Genomic DNA, 26,339 nt, shown 5'->3' on the forward strand with positions numbered 1-26,339 from the left:
CTGAACTGCAACTCTTGGTGATTTTTAGTTTGGGTCTGTAAGGTTGGCCTAAGGGTATGCTGCTGTGTTTTAGTCTACATTGTCATTTATACATCCTGAGCCCTGCCAGGCTCTTTCCTACCTCAGGTCTTTTGCATATGTTTTTTCCTCTTGTCTGGGTAGTCTTCCCTTTTTTCTTCATAAAGTCGGTCCCTTCTTATCCTTCGGGTTTCAGCTTAAATGTCACCTCCTTGGAAAAGACTATCCTTACCACCTTATCAAAAATAGATCTTTTTTCTGTTTTTCTCTATCCTTGCATTCTGTTTGTTTCCTTTTCAGTACAAAACAATTTGTAGTTAATTATTAATTTGCTTGTTTTCTTATTGTCTAGAGATTTCCCACTAGCCCATAAACTTCTTGAGAGAGGTACCATACCTGTTTTGTTTACCATTGTATGAACAGCACTTGGCACAGTGGCTAGTACCTAGTAGTCACTTGGTAGATACGTTTTGAATGTGTTAGTCGATCAGTCAAACATCTATTGAGCACCTTTTAGGTGTTAGCCATTGTTTAAGTCCTAAATATCAAAGATACAGTTGTGAGCAAGACACGACACTCAAATTTCAGAGAATCTAAAGAAGAGAGACTGATACATAAACATAATTATGCAGCAGCATAATTAGTGATAGAGGACGCATGGGGCATTCACAAAGCACACAAGAGGGGTACTTACTCTGGACTATTCAATTCAGGTTACAGCTTTGGTGATCTGAATCTCTTCTTGTCCTTCTGCTGTTACTATCCCTGGAAATTTTCAACCCTGGAATAGCCTTTTCTCCTTTTTTTTTGAGACAGAGTCTTACTCTGTCACCTAGGCTGGAGTGCAGTTGCGCAATCTCAGCTCACTGCAGCTCCGCCTCCCGGGTTCAAGTGATTCTTGTGCCTCAGCCTCCTGAGTAGCTGGGACTACAGGCATGTGCTACCAAGCCTGGCTAATTTTTGTATTTTTAGTAGAGATGGGGTTTCATCATGTTTGCCATGCTGGTCTCAAACTCCTGACCTCAGGTGACCCTCCCACCTGAGCCTCCCAAAGGTGCTGGGATTACAGGTGTGAGCCACTGTACCTGGCCATCTTTTCACCTTTTACGCTGCCAAATAATCCAGCCTTTTTGAACAAAACACTTTAATAGTATAGATTTATATCACATTCATACTTAGGGTTCCCAGGGCTGCCCAATGCCCTACCCTGACTATTCTAAATCTTAAACACTCCTTAAACTTCCTGCTGCACCCCCATATTCTCAACTTTCATACGGAAAATAAAAGCTATCACACAATAACTGCCTTAACCGTTTACTTTCTTTTTGTTGCTGTTATTACTTATTCCTACTATCTCAGAGGAAAAGTTTTCTCTTCAAGCCCCACCAGCTAATTCTCTCCTCTTCAGAGTTAATCACTGTCAAGAGTTGTATGCATCCTTTGAGTCCTCTTTATAAGCATTTATACACATGTAAATATAGACACATTAAAAAATTGTGATAAAATATACATACCGTAAAATTTCCCATTTTAATCCTTTTTAGGTATACAGTTCAGTGGTGTTAAGTACACTCACATTGTTGTGCAACCATCACCACCATCCATCTCCAGAGTTTTTTCCCATCTTGTAAAACTGAGACCATATACACGTTAAACAGTAATTTCTCAGTCTGTTCTCCCCATGTCCCCGGCAACCACTATTCTACTTTCTGTCTTCATGAATTTGATTACTCTCGGTACCTCATATGAGTGAAATCATACAGTATTTGCCCTTTTGTGCCTGCCTTATTTCACTTAGCATAATGCTACAGCATATTATAGGAGTTACTTCCTTTTTAAGGCTGAATAGCATTCCACTGAATGTATATACTACATTTTGATTACCCATTTATCCATTGACTGTTCCACAATCAGTTTTCTCTGTTGTAGACCTTCCTGTACAGGATGAATCCTGTTGTGCAAGGTTCCTTTTGCTCAGCATAATGTTTCTGAGATTCATTCATATTGCTGCATCAATAATGTATTCTTTGCGTTGCTGTATAGCATTCCGTTATTTGAATATATCACAGTTTGTTTATTCAATCTCCTATTGATGGACATCTGGGTTGTTTCCTGTTTGTAGCTATTTGGTACTGGGAATGGGGTGCTGCTACAACAAATATCGAAAAAACGTGGAAATGGCTAAAAAAATGGGTAATGGATAGAGGTGAAGAATTTTGAGGCCCATAACAGAGAAAGCCTGTATCATTTTTTAAATTATTGTTATATTTTGAAACAGACTGTCACTCAGTTGCCCAGGCTGGATTGCAGTGGTATAATCATAGCTCACTGAAGCCTCAAATGGGTGGCTCAAGTGATCCTCCTGCCTCAGCCTCCTAAGTAGCTAGGACTAGAGGTTGTGCTACCCATGCTTGGCTAATGTTTATATTTTTGTAGAGACAGGGTCTTGCTGTGATGCCTACTCTGGTCTTGAGCTCCCGGCCTCAAGTGATCCTCCTGCCTCACCCTCCCAAAGTGTTAGGATTGCAGGTGTGAGCCACTGCTCCTGGCCATCATTTTAGAGAATATCTTCGTTGTTATAAGCAAAATATTGGTGGAAATGTCTACATTAAAGATACTGCCAGCTGGGCATGGTGGCTCATGCCTATAATCCCAGCACTTTGGGAGGCTGAGGTGAATGGATCACTTGAGACCAGGAGTTTGAGACCAGACTTGCCAACAAGGTGAAACCCTGTTTCTACTAAAAATATAAAAATTAGACAGGCATGGTGGCATGCACCTGTAATCGCAGCTACAGGGGTGGCTGAGGCACAAGAATCACTTGAACTCGGGAGGCAGAGGTTGCAGTGAGCCGAGATCGCACCACTACACTCCAGCCTGGGCGACAAGAGCAAAACTCTGTCTCATAAATAAATAAATAAACAAACAAACTGCCAGTGAAGCTCAAGGAAATGAGGAACATGGAAACTGGGGGAAAGGTAATCCTTGTTATTTAGTGGTAGGAAGCTTAGCCAAATTGTGTCCTACAGTTGTATGGAAGGCATAACTTCTAAGCAATGAACTTGGAAATTTAGCTGAGATTTGCAAGCAAAGTGCTAAAGGTGCAGTGTGGTTTCTTCTTGTCGCCCCCCAGAGAGGCTGCCAGGGTCTGTCTGGAATCCCTCTCTCCATGTTGTGGACTAGAAATTATTCAGGCAGTAAGCTGGGACAGTTGTAGTGCTGACCACTGACCACATTTGTTTACTGTCTATGAGAAATAATTATCCTATGCTTCCTAATAGTCAGTGTTTAAAAACCATTGTTGTATAGATTTTTGTTTGTTTTTTGTTTTCTCAGTCTTCAGGCAGGAAGGTAAATTCCGTTCTATTATTGCATTGTGGCTTCAAGCAGAAGTCTCTTTATTTAAATATTACTTAATTTCATTCTAATTGACCTATTACCTTTTTGTCTCTATCTCTTCATATTATCTTATAATAGTTGCTGTGAGGATTACAATATATATACCAAACCTTTCACAGTCTACTTTGAGTTAATAGTTTACCACATTAAGTAAATGTAGAAGCTTTATAATCAGATAGGTCCTTTTCCCCTTTCCCCTTTATGTTATAATTGTCATAGGTGTTCCATCTATCTACACTGAAAACTCCATTTTTTTTGCCTCCAATAATCATACATGTTTTCATGAAAAACTTGAGAGAGTCTCTACTTTTTTTTTTTTTTTTTTTTGGAGACAGAGTCTCACTCTGTCGCCTAGGCAGGAGTGCAGTGGTGTGATCTCAGCTCACTGCAACCTCTGCTTCCCCGGGTTCAAGCGATTCTCCTGCCTCAGCCTCCTGAGTACCTGGGATTACAGGTGCATACCACTATGCCTGGCTAATGTTTGTATTTTTAGTAGAGAAGGGGTTTCGCCATGTTAGTTAGGCTGGTCTCAAACTCCTGACCTCATGATCTGCCTGCCTCAGCCTCTCAAAGTGCTGGGATTACAGGCGTGAACCACTGCGCCCGGCCGAGAGTCTCTACTTATTGACTCTTTTTGTTGCTTGCACATTAGAAATATTTTTCCACTGTCTTCTGGTTTCCAGTCTTCGATAGCAAATTTGTAATTATTTGAGTCATTGTTCTTCTATATGTAATGTGTCTATTTTTTCTGGCTACTTTCAAAACTGTTGTTATTTTTTGGTTTCCAGCAGTTTAATTGTGATGTGTCTGGGCATAATGTTTTTTAGTTTATCCCATCTCAGGTATGATGAACATTTTCAATCTGTAAATCTATATCTTTGACCAAATTTGGGAAGTTTTTTGCCATTATGTCTCCAAATTTTTTTATGTACTAATTATTTTCTCCTTTCCTTCTGCAACTCCAGTTACACAAATTTTAGACCTTTTGATATTGTCCCACAGATGCATCATTTACATGCTGTTCATTTTTTTTTCAGTCTTATTTTTTCTCTTTGTTCTTCACAGTGGATCATTTATATTGATCCAATAGATTCAAGTTCACTGACTTTTTTTTCATTCTTCTATTGAGTCTATCCAGTGAAATTTTGATTTCACATATTGTGTTTTTCTGTCTCTAAAATTTGGATCTGTATTTTTTTAATAGTTTTTATTTTTGTGGTGAGAACTTTTGTATTTTCATTCACTTCAATTGGGTTTGCCTTTACCTCATAGATAAAGTATTAATCACTGCTTTAAAAGTTTTGTCTGTTAATTCAACATCCGGGTCACCCTGGAGTTGGGATCTGTTTATTATCTTTACCCCTCAGAATTGGTCACATCTTCCTGCTTTCTTCTATGTCAACTAATTTTAAGTTGTATCCTAGACTTTTTTTTTTTTTTTTTTTGAGATGGAGTCTTGCTCTGTCACCCAGGCTGGAGTGCAGTGGTGTGATCTTGGCTCACTGCAACCTCTGCTTCCTGAGTTCAAGTGATTCTCGTGTCTCAGCCTCCCTAGTAGCTGGGGTTACAGGCGCCCACCACCACGCCTGGCTAATTTTTTTTTATTTTTAGTGGAGACGGGGTTTCACCATGTTGGCCAGGCCGGTCTTGAACTCCTGACCTCAAGTAATCCACCCGCCTTGGCCTCTCAAAGTGCTGGGATTACAGGCATGAGCCACCATGCCAGGCTAATATTTCTAATATTGTATTTTGAGACTCTGGTTTCTGTTAAAATCCTCTAAAGAATATTGTATCTTTTATTTGTTTGTTTGTTCTAGCAGGCAGTCACCTGGTTAAATTCCAACTGTAAGTGATCTCTCCTATGCACCATGGCTCCAATGTTACTTTAGTTTTCAAAGCTTTCATTATACTCCTATAGGTCTGTCCCATACATGCACAATTCAAGGGGGATTCTGAGATATATGCCAGTTCACACACAGAATTAAGGGGTCCACTTTCTAGCTCACTTCTCTCTAGGTTACCCCCTATGCTCTCCATAGGGGGTAGATCCCAGGAGCTACATTTCTCAGAAGTCTTAGTTACAATCAGCGAGAGCAAGAGAGAGAGCCCATAGTTGTGCTTCGTCATTAGTACTGGGAGTCCAGTTTTCTTTATTGAAAACAGAAAGTAATTTCATTTTTATTGTAGAGAAGATAAACACAAATGAAAAAGATAACCACAAATTTTAGAGATATTTCACATTAACATTTTGCTGTATAGATTTTCAGACGTTTAGAGTCACAAAACAAATAAATAACTTCTAAAATAATAATAGCTTTATTGATATATACAGTTTATTCTTGTCATTCATAGTGGTTGTGTTATATAAAGTTGTTACAAACACTGAATCAGGAAATACTGAATTTTTGCTCGTAGGGGAGATACCGGGGGTAGATTCCTACAAGCCTCTGGTCATACCATTTTTGTCAACTAATCAATACATAACCTTATTTTATATATATTTCTCTTTAAAACACCTTATTTAATATATATGGTTGATCCGTTAACATGAACTCACAGCCAACAGCACTGTAACTCATGCTGGAATGAAGCTTATCTAACATGCATATTTTTTCCATAAGGTACACCACTGCCTTTTTGTGCTTAGTAATAATAGATAGTACTTCAGCTATGCATGGGGACCATTTTAACAGTGAAATCACCAACATAGAACACAAAAATGCAAAATCTTGGCACCAAATAGACTGCAAAAAGAACACTTGTTTACAGTATGAGAGCTGAAACAAAAAGGCAGAGTATCACCTTGGTCAGCCTCAGTTGGCAACATGCATATTGGATGACTCAAATTTTTCACAGCTCTGTGCATGTCTGCAAAGGCCTGCAAAAGCACCATAAGTATTGGGATTACACATAAATTTTAGTGAATAGGCAAATTTGCAAATGTGGAATATGCAAATAATGAATGACTATAATTCACATATACAATTGACCTATTAAAGTATACAGTATTTTTAGTATTTACAGGGTTGTGCAAAAATCACAGGTTGTGTTTGTGGCTTTAACCACAATCAATCTGAGAACATTTTCATCGCCCCCCAAAAGTCCTGTACCACGCCACTTTTCCCTTTAGCCCCACCTCCAGTCCTATGCAACCACTAAGCTATTTTCTGTCTTTACAGATTTGCCTATTCTGGGTAGTCTATATAAAGGAGACCATGAAAGATGTGGCCTTTTGTGACTGGCTTCTTTCACTTAGCATGTGTTTTCAAAATCCATTGATGTAGCATATAGCAGTACTTTGTTCCTATTCATTGCTGAAAAATATTCCATTTTGTGCATGTAGCACATTTTATTTATCAATTCATCTATTGATGGAAGTTTGGCTTATTTCTTCTTGGCTGTTAGGAATAGTACTGCTGTGAACATTTGTGTACAAGTTTTTTTTTGTGGGCATATTTTTCACTTCTCTTGGTCATATTATACCTCATAGTGGAATTGGTGGAACGTATGATAACTGTGCTTAACCTTTTGAGGACCTGCCAAACTGATTTTTCCAAAGTAGCTGCACCATTTTTCATTCCCACCAGCGGTATATGAGGACTCAAATTTCTCCATATCCTCACCAACACTTGTTATTATCTGTATTTTTAATTATTGCCATCCAAGTGGGTGTGAAGTAGCATCTCACTGTACTTTTGATTTGTATTTTCCTGATAGCTAATGATGTCGAACACCTTTTCATGTGCTTACTGACCATTTGTATATCTTGTTTGGAGAACTGTTAGATGCTTTTTGCCCATTTTGTAATTGGGTTATTTGCGTTATGATTATTGAGTATGAGAATTCATAATATGTTCCACATACAAGTCCCTTATCAGATACATATGATTTGCAAATGTTTTTCTGTTCTGTGGGTTGCCTTTCACTTTCTTGATGGTTTCCTCTGCAGCACAAAAGTTTTTAATTTTGATAAAATCCAATTTGTCTACTTCTTCTTTCATGGTTTGTGCTTTTATTGTCATATCTAAGAACCCATTACCTAAGCCAAAATCACAAAGATTGACTCCTATGCGTTCCTCTAAGTCTTATAGTATTAGCTCTTATATTTAGGCCTATGATGCATTTTGAGTAAATTTTTGTGTATAGTGTTAGGGAGCGGTCCAACTTCATTCTTTTGCATGTGGATAACCTGTGTCCCAGAATCATTTGTTAAAAAGCCGTTTATTTTTCAATTCAATTGTCTTGGCACTCTTATTGAAAATCAACTCATTATAAATGTAAGAGTTTATTTCTGAACTCTCACTTTTATTCCATTGATCTATAGCATATCTATCCTTGTATTAGTACAATTTATCTTGATTATTATATCTTTGTAGTAAGTTTTGGTGTTAGGAAGAGTGAGTCCCCTAACTTTGTTCTTTTTCAAGACTGTCTTAGCTATTCTGGGTCCCTTGCATTTTCACAAGAATTTTAGGATCATCTTATCAATTTCTGCCAAGAATCAACTGACATTTTGATGGAGGATTATTAAATTTGTTGATTGATTTGGGGAATGCTGCCATCTTAACGATATTGGGTCTTCCAGTCCATAAACATGGGATGTCTTTCCATTATATAGATCATCTTTCATTTTTTTAAAACAATGTTTTGTATGTTTCAGAGTATAAAATTCACACTTCCTCTGTTAAATTTCTAAGTGTTTTCTTCTTTTTGAAGATACTGTAAATGTAAATTTTTTCTTAATTTACTTTCTAGATTGTTCTTTACAAGTATAGAAATACAATTGATTTTTGTATATTGATCATGTATCCTGCAACCTTGTTGAAAGATAAATAACTCTTAAACTTAAGAGATGAAATTTTATTTCTAAAAGTTGGAGATCATTATTTGACCCATGTAATGTCCAAGTAGATATAACAAGTTATGTTATAAGGCTTTCCCAGTAAACATGGGTGGAAATTAGTCTGTTTCCTCCATGCCATTCCAGTTGATTGATATAATATTTTCTCTGGACTCATGCCTACTAAGAGGGTTGTATAAATTCAAAGTGATCATATATAGAATTGAAATATTAAGGAATCTGGCTATTTATCCTAGATTCTATTCCAAGCGCACTCATGACAGTGATTTCAAGTGACCACTTTAAAAGAATTTTCATTCTGAACATTTTAATTTTTTGTTTATTCATGTTTTTGACCTGAACCCTTTTCTTCGATTTATTATTTTATGTTTGGTTACTTCCTTCTGAAATGGCTTCCTTTCATTCTTTTTTGATTTTATTCTTTATATTCACTTTTTTTCCCCTTCTTTATCCAATTGACCCCAAGTTTGCAAAAGAAAAGAATAGATAAAAATATCAAAATTGTTCATAGGGTAGTTTTTGGTAATTTTGTCACTTTGTGTGACTGGACCTTCTAATAGGCTTATGATAGGTATCAATCAGGATTGAGCACTGAATTCCAAGCTCCACTGGCATTTCAGTCTGGCGTGGATAAAGAAGAAGATAAGAAAGAGGTATGTAATGATACTGCTTTTGGACCCCAATATGTCTACTATGATAGTATTAATATATGAGAAATTGGAAACAATTTGTTGTGTCCTAACACATAAAAGAGCTAATACCACAAATTTCATAAATCAAATAAAAGTTGCTTGACTCATTATAATGTGTTGAATTTATTTTCCAAGCTCCTATGAGTTAGGGTACATTGATGTGAAATCAATTATTTGATACTAATAAATTTCTCCAGCTAATGTATATTTGCCACTATAACTTACTTAAAGGAAGATAATTACTTTATGGCTTTCTTTTTTTTTTCTCTTTTCAATCTAAAGTTAGTTTAAACCAATAGTTCTTAACCCTGGCCATGCACCAGAATCAGATGGGGAGCTTTTTTCAAAATACAAATATGCCTAGATCTAAACCAGATATACCAAATCAGTATCTGAAAACGGAGGTTTAGGGCATTTTTGTTTTTTAAAAATACCACTGGTGATTCTGATGCATCCTCAGTATTAAGAGCTACTATTTAGACCTTCAATAATTTTTACCAAAAAGCCCTGCACTACTTTGGTATATACATAGACATGCTTTTTGCTCATTGAATAGCTTGTGTATTTAAAAGAGTATATATAAATCCAGAGGAATGAACAGATCACACACAGTCTAGTAGCACTTGCTTTTATTCTACTTGTTTCATTTATGAGTCTGAGGCTTTAGTATACCTCAGCCCTTCTACCCTCCTCCGTGCCATGTTAGGCTAGGCTTAGAGTATGCTTTTGTGATACTGTTTTAATTTTGAAAAGTTAAAGTAACTATTGGTTCTGTTATGAAATATCTTCTACATTCTTTCTGTGGCCCTGCTTTTATGGTACTTACTACTTGGGAACACAGAGTAAATATTTCAGAGTAACAGAGTAAATACTTTCTCTGGTTTGCCTATTAACATATAATAGCCATGTGCTTGAAAATATAAAATTCTTGTGTATGTGACATCCTGAGTGACCATAGACAGAAGGAAATTAAAGACTTAATCATGTAACTTCTATATCATCTGTTTTTGTTTGCTTGCGTTTGTTTTTGTCTATGGTATAAGAATATTTTTCTTCTTGGAAATTCCTCTGAAAGCAGAATCTTAGTAATTTTAACTTCTTTCCTTTAGCGTCAAAAGCAGTACCTGAGACATAGACGACTTTTCATGGATATTGAGAGAGAACAAGTTAAAGAACAACAAAGGCAAAAAGAACAAAAGAAGAAAATTGAAAAGTAAGTTATTCGATCCACCCTGTGAGCCTTAAATTGCCAATTAAGATGTTTTTGGAATGAACAAGGTAATGGTTTTGCCCTCTGATCCATATTGAAAACAGCTATTTTTGATCTGGGTGAAGTATTGGAAGATGGTGAACAGCTATGGTTTGGTTTTTTGGTTCGATTTTCTATTAGACTTGATTTTTTTAGGGCAATTTTAGGCTCACAGCAAAATTGAGCAGAAAGTACAGAGACTATACCCTCTGCCCCACAAATGCGTAGCCTCTCCTACTGTCAGTATCCTGCACCATAGTGGTACAATGTATTAGAACTGATGAACCTACATTGACACATTATTATTACCCAAAGTCCATAGTTTACATTAGGGTTCACCTTTGGTGTTAGGCATTCTATGGGTTTTGACAAATACATAATGTCATGTGTCTACCATTATGGTATTATACAAAGTGCTTTCACTTCCCTAAAATCCTCTGTGCTCTGCCTGTTCCTCCCTCTTTACACCCTATCCTGTGGTAACCGCTGAACTCTCTACTGTCTCCATGGTTTTGCCTTTTCCAGAACGTCATATAGTTGGAATCATACAGTATGTATGCAACCTTTTTAGATTGGCTTTTTATACTTAGAAATATGCATGTACGTTTCCTCTAGTGCTTTTTTATGGCTTGATAGCTCATTTATTTTTAGCACTGAATAATATCCCATTATCTGAATGTATCACAGTTTAGTTATTCATTCACCTACTGAAGAACATATTATTTGCTGCCAATATTTAGCAATTATGAATAAAGCTACTTTAAAATCTATGTACAAGTTTTTGTGGGGGCATACATTTTTAGCTTATTTGAGTAAATAACAAGGCATATGATTGCTGGATCATATGGTAAAAATATATTTAGCTTTATAAGACACTACCAAATGGTCTTCCAAAGTGACTATACCATTTTGCGTTCCCACCAGCAAGGAATGAGAGTTCCTGTTGCTTGACATCCTTGCCAACATTTGGTGGTGTCAGTATTTTGGATTTTGGCCATTCTAGTAGGTGTGTAGTAGTATCTCATTGTTTTAATTTTCACTTCCCTAATGACATATAATATGGAGCATCTTTTCACATGCTTATTTGTCATCTGTGTATCTTCTTTGGTGATGTGTCTGTTCATTTTTCTTCTTCTTGTTGAATTTTAAGAGTTCTTTGTATATTTTGAATAACAGTTCTTTATCAGTCTTTTGTGAACATTTTTTCCCCAGTCTGTAGCATGTCTTCTCATCTGTTGACAGTATCTTTTGCAGAGCAAAATGAAGTCTGCCTAATCAGTTCTTTCTTTCATGGATTGTGCCTTTGGTGTTATATATATAAAAAAGTCGCTGCCATACCCAAAGTCACTTAGATTTTCTCCTGTGTTACCTTCTAGGAGTTTTGTAGTTTTGCATTTTACATTTTTCTCTATGATCTACTTTGTTAATTTTTGTGAGAGGTGTAAGATCTGTGTTTAGAGTCATTTTTTTTTTTTGCATGTGGATGTCCAGTTGTTCCAGCACCATTTGTTGAAAAGACCATCTTTTATTAATCATATTGCCTTTGCTCTTTTGTTAAAAATCAGTTGACTGCATTTATGTGGTTCTGTTTTTTGGACTTGGTTCTCTGTTCTGTTCCATTGATCTCTTTGTTCTGTTCCATTGATCTATTTGTCTATTCTTTTGCCATACCACACTGTTTTGATTATTGTAGCTTTACTTACATATTTTTATTGATACATAATAATTGTACATATTTATGGGATACATGTAATATTTTGATAACATGCAATGTATATGATCAAATGTATGATTTGTAATGATCAAATCAGAGTAATTAGGATATCTGTCATCTCAAACATTATGATTTCTTTGGGTTGGGAACATTTCAAATCTTCTAGCTGTTTTGAAATATACAATAAATTATTGTTAACTAGAGTCACCCTACTGTGCTACCAATAAGTGGAATTTATTCTACCGGTCTAACTGTATGTTTATACCCATTAACCCATTCTTCATCCTCTCCTCCCTTCCCACCCTCTGGTTAACTATCATTCTACTTTCTACCTCTATGGGATCAGCTTTTTTAGCTCCCACATGTGAGTGAGAACATGCGATGTTTGTCTTTCTGTGCCTGGCTTATTTGATTTAACATAATGACTTCCAGTTCCATCTGTGTTGCAGCAAATGACAGGATTTCATTCTTTTTTATGGCCGAATAGTATTCCACTGTGTGTATATACCACATTTTCTTTGTGTCCCTCTGTTGAAGACACTTAGGTTGATTCAATATCTTGACAATTGTGAATGGTGCCACAGTAAACATGGGGATACAGGTATCCCTTTGATACACTGATTTCTTTTCCTTTGAATAAATACCCAATAGTGGAGTTGCTGGATCATCTGGAAGTTCTGTTTTTAGGTTTTTTTTTTAGAAATCTCCATACCGTTTTCCATAATTTCTGTATTAATTTACATTCCCACCAACAGTGTATAAGAGTTCCCTTTTCTCTACATCCTCACCAGCTTTTGTTACTTTTTGTTGTTTTGATAATTGCCATTTTAACTGTGGTGAGATGATATCTCATTGTGGGTGAGTTCAGTTGATCCCCAGGCACCCGGATGACAAGCATGAGTGCCTGAAGTGGCGGCAGTGGGTGAGGCAGGCCTGTCCTCAGGCCCTTTGGTTCTATACCTGGGTGCTGGCGACAGTGGGTGTGGCATGTAGTTTTATAATAAGTCTTGAAGTCGGGTAATTTCAGTCTTTCAACTTTGTTTTTCTTTTTTAATGTTGTGTTGGCTTTACCTCTCTACATAAACTTTAAATAAGTTTGTCAATATCCACAAAATAACTTGTTGAGATTTTTACTGAGATTGCAGTTAATGTATATATCAAGTTGGGGAGAACTGACATCTTGACAATATTGAGTCTTTCTATCCATGACCATAGATGATCTCTCCATTTTATTTAGTTGTCCTTTGATTTCTTTCTTCAGTGTTTTGTTGTTTTTGCTCATATAGATCTTATATATTTTTTGTTAGACTTATACCTAAGTATTTGATTTTGGAAATACATATAAATGGTATTGTGCATTTAATTTTAAACTCCACCCGTTCATTGCTGGTATATCGGAAAGTGATTGACTTTTGTATATTAAACTGGTATCCTTCAACCCTGCTGTAATCACTTAGTTCCAGTAGCTTGTTCAGTGACATTTTTGTTATTATATGATCATGTCACCAGTGAACAAAGTTAGTTTTATTTCTTCTTTCCCAATCTGTATGCCTTTTATTTCCTTTTGTTGCCTTATTTCATTAGCAAGGACTTTCAGTATGATGTTAATGAGAGGGTACATCTTTGGCTTGTTTCTTATCCTAGCAGGTAAACTTACAGTTTCTTACCATCAAGTATGATGTTAGCTGTACATTTTTTGTAGATGCGCTTTTTCAGGTTGAAGAAGTTCTTCTCCATCAGTTGCATTTCTTTTTCTTTTTTTTTGAGACAGAGTCTCGCTCCGTTGCTAGGCTGGAGTGCAGTGGCGTGATCTCGGCTCACTGCAACCTCCGCCTCCCTGGTTCAAGCGATTCTCCTGCCTCAGCCTCTTGAGTAGCTGGGACTACAGGCTATGGGTTTTTACTGTGCCCCTTAGAGCTCAACCCCAGTTGTCTTGACAAACTTCATTGTGCCTACTAACTTCTAAACAATGCATAAAAAGTTATAATGAGCCGGGCGCGGTGGCTCACGCCTGTAATCCTAGCACTTTGGGAGGCTGAGGTGGGCAGATCACCTGAGGTCAGGAGTTCTAGACCAGCCTGACCAACATGGAGTAACCCCGTCTCTACTAAAAATACAAAATTAGCTGGGCATGGTGGCTCATGCTTGTAATCCTTGTAATCCCAGCTACTCGGGAGGCTGAGGCAGGGGAATCACTTGAACCCGGGGGGCGGAGGTTGCAGTGAGCCGAGATCGTGCCATTGCACTCCAGCCTGGGCAATAAGAGCGAAACTCCGTCTCAAAAAAAAAAAAAAAAAAGTTATAATGAAATCTAATATGAGGATTTACTTCATCAGATGTTATTGACATACTATGCATAATGCACTAAACAAAGTGCTAATATGTGTAATAGTTTGAAATTTGTGAAGTGCTATAAAATATAAAGCAATAACACTTTTATTTTGAAATACTCTGTATAATACTATAACAAAATTGTTATAGGTTACTGTAAAGTGCTAGAAATGTGTTCAAATAGCATAATGAATAGTCTTTGGGGTCTTTTGGTTTTGTTTTTTATAATTTCAACTTCTATTTTAGATTCAGGGGGTACAGGTGCAAGTTTGTTACAAGGGTATATTGTGTGATGCTGAAGGTTGTGGTATAAATGATCCTGTCACTCAGATAGTAAGTATAGTACCCAATAGGTAATTTTCAGCCTTTTCTCCTCCCCTATCCCTCCCTCTAGTAGTCTTCAGTGTTTATTGTTTTCATTTTTGTGTCTACGTGTACCCAAAGTTTAGCTTCCACTTATAAGTGAGAGCATGCAGTATTTGGTTTTCTGTTTCTGTGTTAATTCGCTTAGGATAATGGCTTCCAGCTACATCCATGTTGCTGTAAAGGACATGATTTCATTCTTTTATATGGTTGCATAGTCTTCTATGGTGTATACATACCACATTTTCTTTATCCAGTTCACCATTGATGGGCACCTAGGTTGATTCTGTGTCTTTGCTGTTGTGAATAGTGGTGCGATGAACATATGAATGCGTGTGCCTTTTTGGTAGAAGGATTCGTTGTACCAAATTATGGGATTGCTGGGTCAAATGGTAGTTCTAAGTTCTTTGAAAAATCTCCAAACCGCTTTCCACAGTGGCTGAACTAACAAACCGCTTTCCACAGTGGCTGAACTAATTTACATTTCCACCAACAATGAATAAGCATTCCCTTTTCTCTGCAGCCTTGCAATTATTTGTCATTTTTTGACTTTTTAGTAATATCTGTTTTGACTGGTGTTAGATAGTATCTCATTGTGGTTTTGATTTGCATTTCTCTGATGATTAGTGATGTGGAACATATTTTCATGTTTATTGGCCACTTGTATGTCTTCTTTTGAGAAGTATTTATTCATGTCTTTTGCCCACTTTTTAATGGGATTGTTTTTTGCTTTGCCTGGTGTTTTTTTTTTTTTTTTTTTTTTTAGATGGAGTCTCACTCTGTCCAGTGGCACATTCTCAGCTCACTGCAATGTCTGCCTCCCAGATTCAAGTGATTCTCGTGCCTGTCTCCTGAGTAGCTGGGACTACAGGCATGTACCACCATGCCCAGCTAATTTTTGTATTTTTAGTAGAGACAGGGTTTCACCATGTGGGCCAGGCTGGTCTCGAGCTCCTGACCTCAGGTGATCCACTTGCCTTGGCCTCCTAATTTGGGGGAATTACAGGAGTGAGCTACCACGCCTGGCCAAATTGTTTAAATTCCTTATAGATACTGGATATCAGACCTTTGTCAGGTGCATAGTTTGTAAATATCTTCTACCATTCTGTAGGTTGTCTGTTTATGCACTTGATAGTTTCTCTTGCTGTGAGGAAGCTCTTTAGTTTGAGTCCCATTTATCAATTTTTGCTTTTGTTGCAATTGCTTTTGAGGATTTAGTCATAAATTTTTTGCCAAAGCTGATGTCCAGAGTGGTACTTCCTGGGTTTTCTTCTAGGATTTTCATAGTTTGAGGTCTTACATTTAAATCTTTAATCCATCTTGAGTTAATGTTTGTGTATAGTAAAGGTAGGGGTCCAGTTTCATTCTTCTGCATTTGCCTAACCAGTTATCCCAGCACCATTTATTGAATAAGGAGTCCTTTCCCTAATGGGTAGTCATTGGACCTAAAAGTTTCCTAGTTCCTTTTCAATGCTATTTCATCTTAATGAAAAAAAAATAAACCTTTTAATTAGTAATCCATTTCTTCTCTTGTATTACTAACAAGTTTTCCTTCATCTTAATGGGCAACTGTTTCTGTAATAGAAGTATTATTATTATTATTATTTTTTTTTTTTTTTTTAAGATGGAGTTTCACTCTTGTCGCCCAGGCTGGAGTGCAATGGCACGATCTCGACTCACTGCAACCTCCACCTCCCGAGTTCAAGCGATTCTCCTGCCTCAGCTTCCCAAGTAGCTGGGACCACAGGCGTATGCCACCAAGCCCAGCTAATTTTTGTATTTTTAGTAGAGACAGGGTTTCACCATCTTGGCCAGGCTGATCTCGAACTCCTGACCTCGTGATCCACCCGCCTCGGCCTCCCAAAGTGCTGGGATTACAGGCTTGAGCCACCATGCCCGGCCGAAGTATTCTTTATTTAGAAGAATTCATTTAAAAAAACAATGACTGCTGGTGTAGTAGCCATGTCAAAGGAAATATTTATTGGATTATTTTAAGTGCTTTCACATGTATTTTCATTTATTTATAGTTTATTCGTGGGATAACTGATTTAAGCCTGCCTCTAATATTTGCGGGATTGGGCTCACATACAAATACAAGTTTATGTACCTTACATCTAAGTATTTTAATGTCATAAGCTGAGCTAAAAGACTGTTAAATGACATATATTCTATTGTCCTACCTTGACAAATATGATTTCATAGTGACTAGAAGCTCGGACTCAAATTTGCAATTCTTGAACTCCTCTGAGTTACATGCAGGAACATGAGTGGAGAGTCAGCCTCCAGTCCACCCCCTTTCTATTCTTATTCATACCTCTATTTTGTACTCGAAGAATTTCGGATACATGCTATGGTTCAACTCAGCCCAGATATCTAAGTTCTAGGTACATGCCCTGTAAGTGGTCACCCCTTAATGTTCCACTGAGCCTAGATGCGCACGAGAGGTGCAGCCTGCTCTGAGGAAGACAAAGGTGGGGAACAGAACTGTGTATACCCTAAAAACAGCCTTGGAAAGTTTGAGTAAAGAATTCTAGGGGCCTGGGTACCTGGAGCAGAGTATAGATGGGCAGTCATAGGCTTCAGGTGCCTTCGCCTAGTGGCTTAGTCTCTGAGGACTATGGGAAGAGATATCGTCAGAGACAGGCCAAAGTGGGACTATTAAAAATGTGGGTCTCATGATAAGGGCTCCCCTCTTATCCAGGTCTAAGAGTGATTCTGCATTTATTCAGAAAACATTTATTTTTTATCTTCCATATCATAGGCACTGTCCTAGGCTCAGATGATACAAAGATAAATAAAATTCATTCCTTTTCTTGAAGAACTCATAATCTAAGTTGGGGAGGGAGGATGAGAAACAAACATATTCAAATAAGTAATATAATTAGTGCAGTTGCCAAGATAGGTACAGAGTCCATGTGAGCACAGAAGAAGGGATTAACGATTTTATCTGAAGAGTTAGAGAAAATATTACACTTTAGTTGGGTTTGGGTGGATAAATATATGTTTTGCAGGGAAGGGGATAAGGATGGTGAGTTAGGAAAACATATAAACAGAATCAAGGTGGGAGGAAATAATAGTATTCATGCAGAATTTTTATAATTCACAAGGGCTTTCATATATTATCTAGTTTAGTACTTTTCAACAACAAAGCAAACATTTATTGAAAACTTACTACATGCCAGGGACTGTTCTATATGCTGAGAATATAAAACTAGAATATATGACAGGATAGTACATATTTACAAATGGACTTAAGTGTGAATGTATCCCTTATGAACTTTGTAAACTTAAGCAAGTAACTTCACCTCTGAGCCTCAGTATCCTTAATTATATAATGGAGATTATAATATTGATCTTCTAGTTTGTTGATAGCATTAAGTGGAGAAATGTATGTAAAGTACTTAACATTGTATCTGACATTTAATAAGATCTCAATAAAAAGTACCTGTTACTACCATGATAGGATGAGCACCAAGAGAGAACAGACAACAGGAGAAAAAGAGACAAAAAATAATTATAATGCTTAAAGTGAGGCAGGGATAGTCTAGGGAGGTCAAGAAATGCTTTATAGATAAGTTAATACTCAAGCTACATCTTAAAGGATGAATTGAAGTTTGCCAGATGGTCAAGGAGCTTAGTATGAAGCATAAGGTGTGTCTGAGAAATAAAATAAAAATTTGGGGTGGCTAAACCCCAAGTGAAGTGAAGTGGCAGAGAGTCTATAACGAAGTTGTTGAAAGATTTTAAGGCAAAAGTCCTATATTCTTACTATAATCTTATAAAGACCAGTCTGGCAGCTGCATATAGAATAATCTAAAAAAGAAAACTAAGGCAGAGTCCAGTTAAGAAGTTATTATAGTAGTTGTGGAGGACGATGAGGGCACTGGGAACAGAGAGTGACATATTTAATAATATTTAAGAAGTAGAATCCATAGATTTTGATGACCAAACTCTTAGTCTTGATGGGTTTGGTCAAGGGTATTTTCTAACTTTCTTCTTAGATAATTGAATGAATGGTTAGTACCATTAACGTATATAGGGAATGTTCAAAGAACAGATTTTTCAGGAAGCTAGTGAGTTCAGTTTGTGACCATCAGCTTCAGGAGCATGTGAAATATTAAGAGAGGTCTGATTTATATGCATGTGAAAATAACTAAAGTTCTGGGAACAATAGGAACTAAGTATTTCTTAAGGGGTTTTCAAAATATGTTTCAGCATGACATTGGGTAAGGTACAGGGCTACTGCTGGGTGACAGAAACAAGCAGAGCTTTTGGTGGTCTGAAGGAGCTGCAGTAACAAAATTGGAGACTCAAGGGTCTCAAACATTTGAGTGTTTGAGTGTTCTCCTCAAGACATTTGCCAAAGTCTAAGAAAACATGAAGGCTAAATGGAAAATGAGTGGAAAAGAGACTAAGAATCTATTAGTCTGTGATGACGAGGAGATGTAGAGTTCAGGACCCACTGGGTTGGGGGAGGGGAGAAAGGGCCCAATATACATATCAGGCTTTCAGTTGAGTTAGGGAGAGCATACACTAAGAACATCGTCTGACTAGCAGTAGAATAAACCTACCTAAATTACAAAGCAGCCTTGATTCTGCTGATGTCTGGACCAGATTAAGATGATGAACTGTGTACTTTCTGCCTAGCTGAGAAAAGTGTGAACTTTCTCTGGTTATGGATGACATAATTTAGAGCCTCTAAAAAATTAAAACAATATTCAGTATTCAATCAAAAGTTTCTAAGTACATACTTAGAAGTAGATATCCAAAAGCCAAGAGAAAGAAAAGACAACAGAAGCAGACTCAGATGACACAAGATACTAATATTAGTAGACTTTAAAATAATTGATTAATGTGCTCAGGTAACTAGAGGAAGAGATGGAGAAAATGGATGAAAATATGGAGAATTTCACCAAAGAAATGGAATCTATAAAATAGAATCCAATAGAAAAATATAATCTTAAAATAAGAACTCACTATATGCACAATGAGGTACCACTTCAGACTCACTAGAGTAGCTTAAGGAGGGAAAGGCAACAAACTTAACAGTACCAGATAGTGGCAAGGATGTAGAACAGCTGTAACTCATGTATTAGTATCATATGTAGAAAACAGCACAACCGCTTTGGAAAACTGTTTAATATCTTATACAGTTAAACATAGACATACTATATGACCCAACCAATTTATGCCTAGAAATTTAAGAAAAGTGGAAACATTTATAAAAACACTGAATCGTGACAGAATATATTCCTTTCAAGTGCCCATGGAACATTTTCCACAGTTGATCTTACTTTTGGTTATTTTTCAGAGTATGTTCTGTAACTTTAGTGATATTACACTAGAAATCAATAAGCAGTATATTTCTAAAGGATCATGGATCAAAGAAAAAATTATAATGGCAATTAGGAAATACTTTTGAGAGAATAATAATGAAGATAAATCATATTAAAACTTTTTAGATGTCACTGAAGCAGTCCTTAAAGGGAATGTCAGAGTCTTGATTACAATTAATATAAAATTAAAAAGGCTACAAATCAATGTTTTAACCTTCCATCTTAAGCTTGGGAAAAACTACAAATAACATCAGAAAAAAAGCCATAGGAATAAGTGCAAAATCGGTGAAATATAAAACAAATGTATAACAGAGGAAATCAAAGACAAAAGTTGGTTCTTTTAAAAATTTTGTTTTGCCAAGGATATATCAGTTTTACTAATCAGTAAAAAGAAAAAACACAATTCACCAATATTAGGAATGGAAAGGGAACCATTACTACAGAGCCTACAGACATTAAATCACAGTAAGAGAACATTATAAACAACTTTACATTTTAAAAATTTGACAATTTTAATAAAATAAACTCCTATGGGGATAAAACAACTAAAATGGACACAAGAAGAAATTGAATACTTGAGTAATCCCATATCACTGAAAGAAATAAAACCAGTTATTAAAAATCCTGAAAGAAAAATCCAGGTTCAGATTCCAGCTCATATATCTTCACTGGGGAATTCTTTTTAAATGTATAAGGGAAAAAATAACATAAAGTTTTACATAAATTCTTCCAGAGAATGGAAAGTGGAATATTTCTCAAATAAAGCATAACCTTAATACCAGCCTGATGGGGACATTACAAGAAAGCAGCATTACAGACTAATTTTCCTTGTGAGCATAAATGAAAGAAGCCTCAAGTGAAATATTGGCACAATGATCTTTGAGGGGAACTGCTGCAGGCCCCTATACTTGCAGCTTCTACTTAAGCCCCCGCCTCTAGCCCCCGGGCAGCTTCTTAACCACCCCTGAACTTCTCCCAAGCTATGGACCAAATGGAAACAAAGCTTTTTGCAACAACAGCAATCATACAATGAATAACATACTGAAATAAAATATTCCAAGATGTTAAAGAATTGTCTTTGGATGATAAATCTTTTTTTCCTATCTTTCCTGTATTTCTTAATTTCTCAAATATTTTATTACTAGTTTGTTTGACATTGTAAGACTAAGCAGTATCTGCATGGTTGAGGGCCCCTTGCTGCTGAATATCCTGTTTATTGTGCATAAGAGGGTACAAGGACTCCTGAAATATTTATGTGGCATCCCACTAGTGAAAATAGATTTCCTGTGAGGTGTTTAATATTCCCTTTGTGTATGTTTTTTTCCTCACATGCTTTTTTCTCCCTTGAAATATAATACTGTTGTTCTAAAAGCAACCTGACAAAAACTGTTGCAATAAAAAAGTATGTGGACTGGGGTTGGGATGCTTGGAAAAAAAAAAATCTTTATCAAGTTGTCTAGTGTGACTTTTAAGCAGAATTCTCTTTAAATATTTCAAAGACCTTTTCTGTTTTTAATGTTCTTTAGAGCTCTAGTATAACAATTTCAGCATCTAAGCATGTTGACACTCAGCTCAGGAAGTTCATTCTCTCACCTAGGCCAGATTTGTCTTATGATAGCCTAATCTTTTAGCTGTAATTGTGATCTGATCTGCATCAAAAGGTCTTTTCAGTTCTGTATTGCTCATATGTAAGCATTTTACAGGCTAGCAGGTAAAAGTCAAAATGAGAATTTCATTCAGTTCATTTGACTGAAGGCAACACACCCCTGCTGTGGGTGTTTTATGTCTAACCTAAATCTTCTCATGACATGCCTACCACATGGCATAGTCAGTGGGAAACTTCTTTAGCAATACTACTGACCTTCTTTGAAAGCTTTTCTGCTAAAGGCTTTTTGTTTTATTGCCATTTCCTACTGGATAATCTTTTCCTTCTTGTGTTTATACTCTTGACCTCAGAAAAAATATGAAGGACTGATTGCTTTACAGATGGTATCAGAAGACTTAATCTTGTATTGATAGTTGGCAAATAATTAAAAATTAATTTTGCCTTTTACTTACTGAAGAAACTAAATCATTTATGCCTTCTTTGCATGAAAGTCACATGATTTAACTTGAAGACAAAACCACCTTAGCAGCATTCTAAAATAATCATACATCTGTTTTATAAACAGTAATTGATAACTACTTTACCTCACTCAGTTGTTATAAGAATAAAATGATATGGTTTCATTCATTGATTTAGCAGCTATTTATCGAGCATCTGTTAATTGGTAGAGATGATGCTAGACATAGGGTATGCAAGAAATGAAAAAATATGATCCCTATCTTCAAGGATCTAGCTAGATAAGTTTGACTAACCAATGGGGAAGCAGATAAATATGGTCATGCACCACATAAAGATGTTTTGGTTAGTGATGGACAGCACATACACTGTTGGTCCCATAAGATTATAGTGGAGCTGAAAAATTCCTATCACCTAGTGATGTAGCGTTGTAATGCATTCCTCATGTGTTTGTGGTGATGCTTGTGTAAACCTACTGTGCTTCCAGTTGTGTAAAAGTATAGCACATACAGTTATGTACAATGCATAATGGCTGATGACGATAATGAACACCTATGTTACTGGTTTATATATTTACTATACTATTCTAAAAGAAAAGTTAACTGTAAAACAGCCTCAGCCAGGTCCTTCAGGAGGTATTCCAGAAGAAGGCATTATCATAGGAGAATACAACTCCATGAGTGTTATTGCCTCTGAAAACTGTCCAGTGGGATAGGATGTGGTGGCAGAAGACAATAATATTGATGATCCTGACCCTGTGTAGGCCTAGGCTAACATGTATTTATGTCTTAGTTTTTAACAAAATAGTTTAAAAAGTTTTAAAAAATTTAATGGAAAAAGCATATAGGACAAGGATACAAAGAAAGAAAATATTTTTTTACAGCTGTACAACATGCTTGTGTTTTAAGCTAAGAGTTATTATAAAAGAGTCAAGTAAAAAAATTCAGTTTATAAAGTTAAAAGGTTACAGTAAGCTGAGGTTAATTTATTATTGAAAGAAAATTAATTTTTGTAACTTTAATCTAAGTGTACAGTGTTCATAAAGTCTACAGTAGTATATCATAATGACCTAGACCTTCACATTTACTTACTACTCGCTCAGTGACTCACCCAAAGCATCTTCCAGTCCTGCATGCTCCATTCATGGCAAGTGCCTTATTTAAGTATAATGTTTTTATCTTTTATACTGTATTTTTGCTGTACTTTTTCTATGTTTAGATACACAAACACTTACCATTGTGTTACAGTTGCCTACAGGATCCAGTCCGGTAATGTACTATACAGGCTTGTAGGCAAGGAGCAATGAGGCTATACCATATAACCTGGTTGTGTATAGGCTATACCATCTGGGTTTGTGGAAGGACACTCTATGATGTTTTCATGACAAAGATGAATTTTTTTAAAGAATATATCTCCATAATTGGGTAACGCATGACTGGAAATAGATCATTATATTACCATATATTTAGTATTACAAGATAATACAGCAGGTGGTTAAGAACATGGGGAGATATGTTTCCAAGTCCCAGCTCTGCTACCTACCGGCTGTGTGACTTTGAGAGTTACTTCTGTAATCCTCAATTTCCTCTATATACAATAAGGATAATAATGATATATACCTCATAAAGTTCCTGCAAGGATTAAATGAGGTAACGTGTAAATGTGCTTAGTACAGAATCACAAATATAGTATGTACTCAGTAAAGATTAGCTGCTGCTTATCGTGAGAAGGAAAAAAGTACAAGAATATGTGGTAGCACAGAGACTGTTTTAAAGCCATAGTTGGGGATATGGGGTGGCAGAAGGAAAGGGAGAACTTCCTGAACTGAGTTTTGAAGGATTTGTGGGAATAGTATAAGACAAAATGGGAATTGGAGAGGGGAAAGGCTGGACAGGAATTCCAGGCAAAAGGAATATGCTTTTGTGAAAGAATGTGACACCTCTGAATTTGATGTGATTGGAGCTAAAGGAATAGCAACAGGTGAGCCTTAAGAAATAAGGAAAGACATGATTGTAAAGACCTTAGTATGTCATGAGAAAAAAATTTGACTTTATGTTGAAAACAGGGAGCTCAGTGGCATCATGGGGATAAGATGAAATGACTGTTAGGAGGTTGTTGAAATAATATATAGAGAGAAGAGAGGTGAAATTAATTTTTAAAAGATCGTTATATATTAAGTCCTAACTGTGTGTCAAGCACTTCGCATAGATTATCTCCTCTTAATGGATAAAGTAGTCCTGCAAGGTAGCAGTAGTTAGCATTCACTGAGTGCTTAGAATGTGCTAGGCGTAGTGTTGAGTGCTTTAGAGACACTAGGTTATTTACTTGTTTCAATAACCTTTTAAGGTAGATTTTATTACTCATTTCATTTTACAGATGAGAAAATGAGCCCTAGAAAGGTTAGGTAATTTGCCTAGGATTAAGGGTACATTTAGCAAGTGGCAGAACTGGGATTCAACCCCAGATTTATTTGACTTTATCACCTAACGTCTTTGAAGTTTATAACATGGCCTGCCACATAAGACAAGGCCAGGGAGGCAAAGAGGAGGAGGTAGTTTTAAGAGTGGTTAAGAGACTTGATAGGATTTTGTTAGAGAAGAATTCAAGGATAACTCCCAGATTTATGGCTTAGGTCACTGGGTACATGTTGTACTATAAAACAGATTTGCCAGGAAGGTGGTAGAGGTGACGAGAATTTTAGTTTGGAGCATACTGGGCTTGAAGTCTAAAAGGAAATCCAAGTAGAGAGTACCAGTAGGAAATGTTAAGTTATTCTTATTAGTGATTGCTCTCTTTTTTGATACATTATATTTGTACATATTAGTGGGGTACATGTGAAATTTTGTTACATAGGATATGTAATCAAATCGGTATTTGTCATTTCTATGTGGGGGGGCACACTTCAAGTCCTCTCTTCTAGCTATTTTGAAAGATACAATACATTGTTGCTAACTATAGTCACCCTACTCTGCTATGAAATGTTAGAATTTATTCCATTTGAAGTCACAAGGAAGAATACTGGCAGAATCGTGGAACTGGGAGACAAGAGAAAGGTTGAACAGAAAAAACAGGAACAGCAGGAAAAAAGTTAGACTTCTAAATTAGATCTTAATTCTGTTATATCAAAGAGGCAGATTTCTTCTACCTCCTTGAGAAGTTATTTTTCCAGCAGGGCACCTCTTTCACTCCTGAAGTAAATAAGCTTGTTTCTTAATCTTAGAGGCAGAAATCATTTTAACTGAAAGTCTTGGTGTTGGCAGATTTCTGTGATTGCTTTGGAAACCGTCCTTGCTTTTGGTTCTAGGTCTCTATTTTAACTTTGTGAAGGATTAGTGCTTTGGCAGTATATGAAAGATGACTAACAAGAGTTTTTAAGTTGTTGAAATTGTAAGAAAATATATTTTAAATCCAGTTTCCCTGTGATATCACCTTATTTTCAGAATTCTCTTCGAAATGCAAATATTGACATTTTTTATTTGTGCAGACACCCAATGCAGCACGTTTATAAACCTGTTTGCAGTCTTTTATATTATTAACCTCTCTTTTACTGAAAGCCTGATGCTGGTTTCAGAATACCTTTTGGCATAGCCAGAGAATCACTGTAATTGTATTCACACCATTGCTCTAGGAGAAACAGATAAATTGACATAATGATTTCTGACCTAGTCTAGTTTCTATTGTGTATCAACTAAAACATGTATTTACAATAGAGGCTTTGAAGACATTGGAGAAGAACAGAAACTTGTTTATAGAATAATTGTTTTTTAATCAATTTTTAAATTTAGCACTATCATTTTTTATTTTATGATCCCTTCTTAAACTACTATATGGCAGCTGTTCTTAACCTGTGAATCTGACCAAAGCTGTGGATTTTTTTTTTCCTAGGAGAATACCTGTGAGACATCAAGTGGAGATGTCAAATTGGCAGGTAGATAAATAGGCTCGAATATCAGGGAATGATCTGTGTTGGTGCTATAGCTTTGTGAGTTATAGATGGTAGTGTATAGTAACTGAAGCAGAGGGCATACATAAAATCGCCTGGGGGGAAGGTATTGAGTAAGAAAAGGAGAAGGCCTAAAATTGAGCTTTGAGGAACACCTAGTGTAGAGCAGATGGGCCTGCAAAGAAGACAGAGAAGGATGGTCTAAAGAAGTATACGAGGAAATTCAGGGAAAGTATTGTGTCACAGAAGCTGAGGAACAGAAAAGTTTCAGGAAGGAGGGAGTGGTTAGCAATATTAAATGTGTCTGAGAGGGCAAGTAAAATTAGGACTGAAAAATGTTCCATCAGTGTTTCTCAACCTTTTCTTCATTA

General features: G+C 36.4%; 1 protein-coding gene across 14 annotated transcripts in view; it reads left to right on the top strand.

The window, feature by feature from the left end:
- The window catches only part of CCDC15 (coiled-coil domain containing 15), an 87,119-nt gene that overhangs the window by 40,458 nt on the left and 20,322 nt on the right, over positions 1-26,339 (top strand). For 7 of the 14 annotated variants that reach the window (XM_055355143.2, XM_055355135.2, XM_004052356.4 and 4 more), the window contains 2 exons: positions 8,839-8,931; positions 10,080-10,183. In XM_055355143.2, the coding sequence (XP_055211118.2) occupies positions 8,839-8,931; positions 10,080-10,183 (197 nt within the window). The remainder of the gene's footprint in view (positions 1-8,838; positions 8,932-10,079; positions 10,184-26,339) is intronic. The other 7 variants (XM_019035727.3, XM_055355144.2, XM_055355137.2 and 4 more) reach the window with 1 other exon arrangement.

This window comes from Gorilla gorilla, chromosome 9 (genome assembly GCF_029281585.2).
Source record: "Gorilla gorilla gorilla isolate KB3781 chromosome 9, NHGRI_mGorGor1-v2.1_pri, whole genome shotgun sequence".
Classification (NCBI taxonomy): Eukaryota; Metazoa; Chordata; class Mammalia; order Primates; family Hominidae; genus Gorilla; species Gorilla gorilla.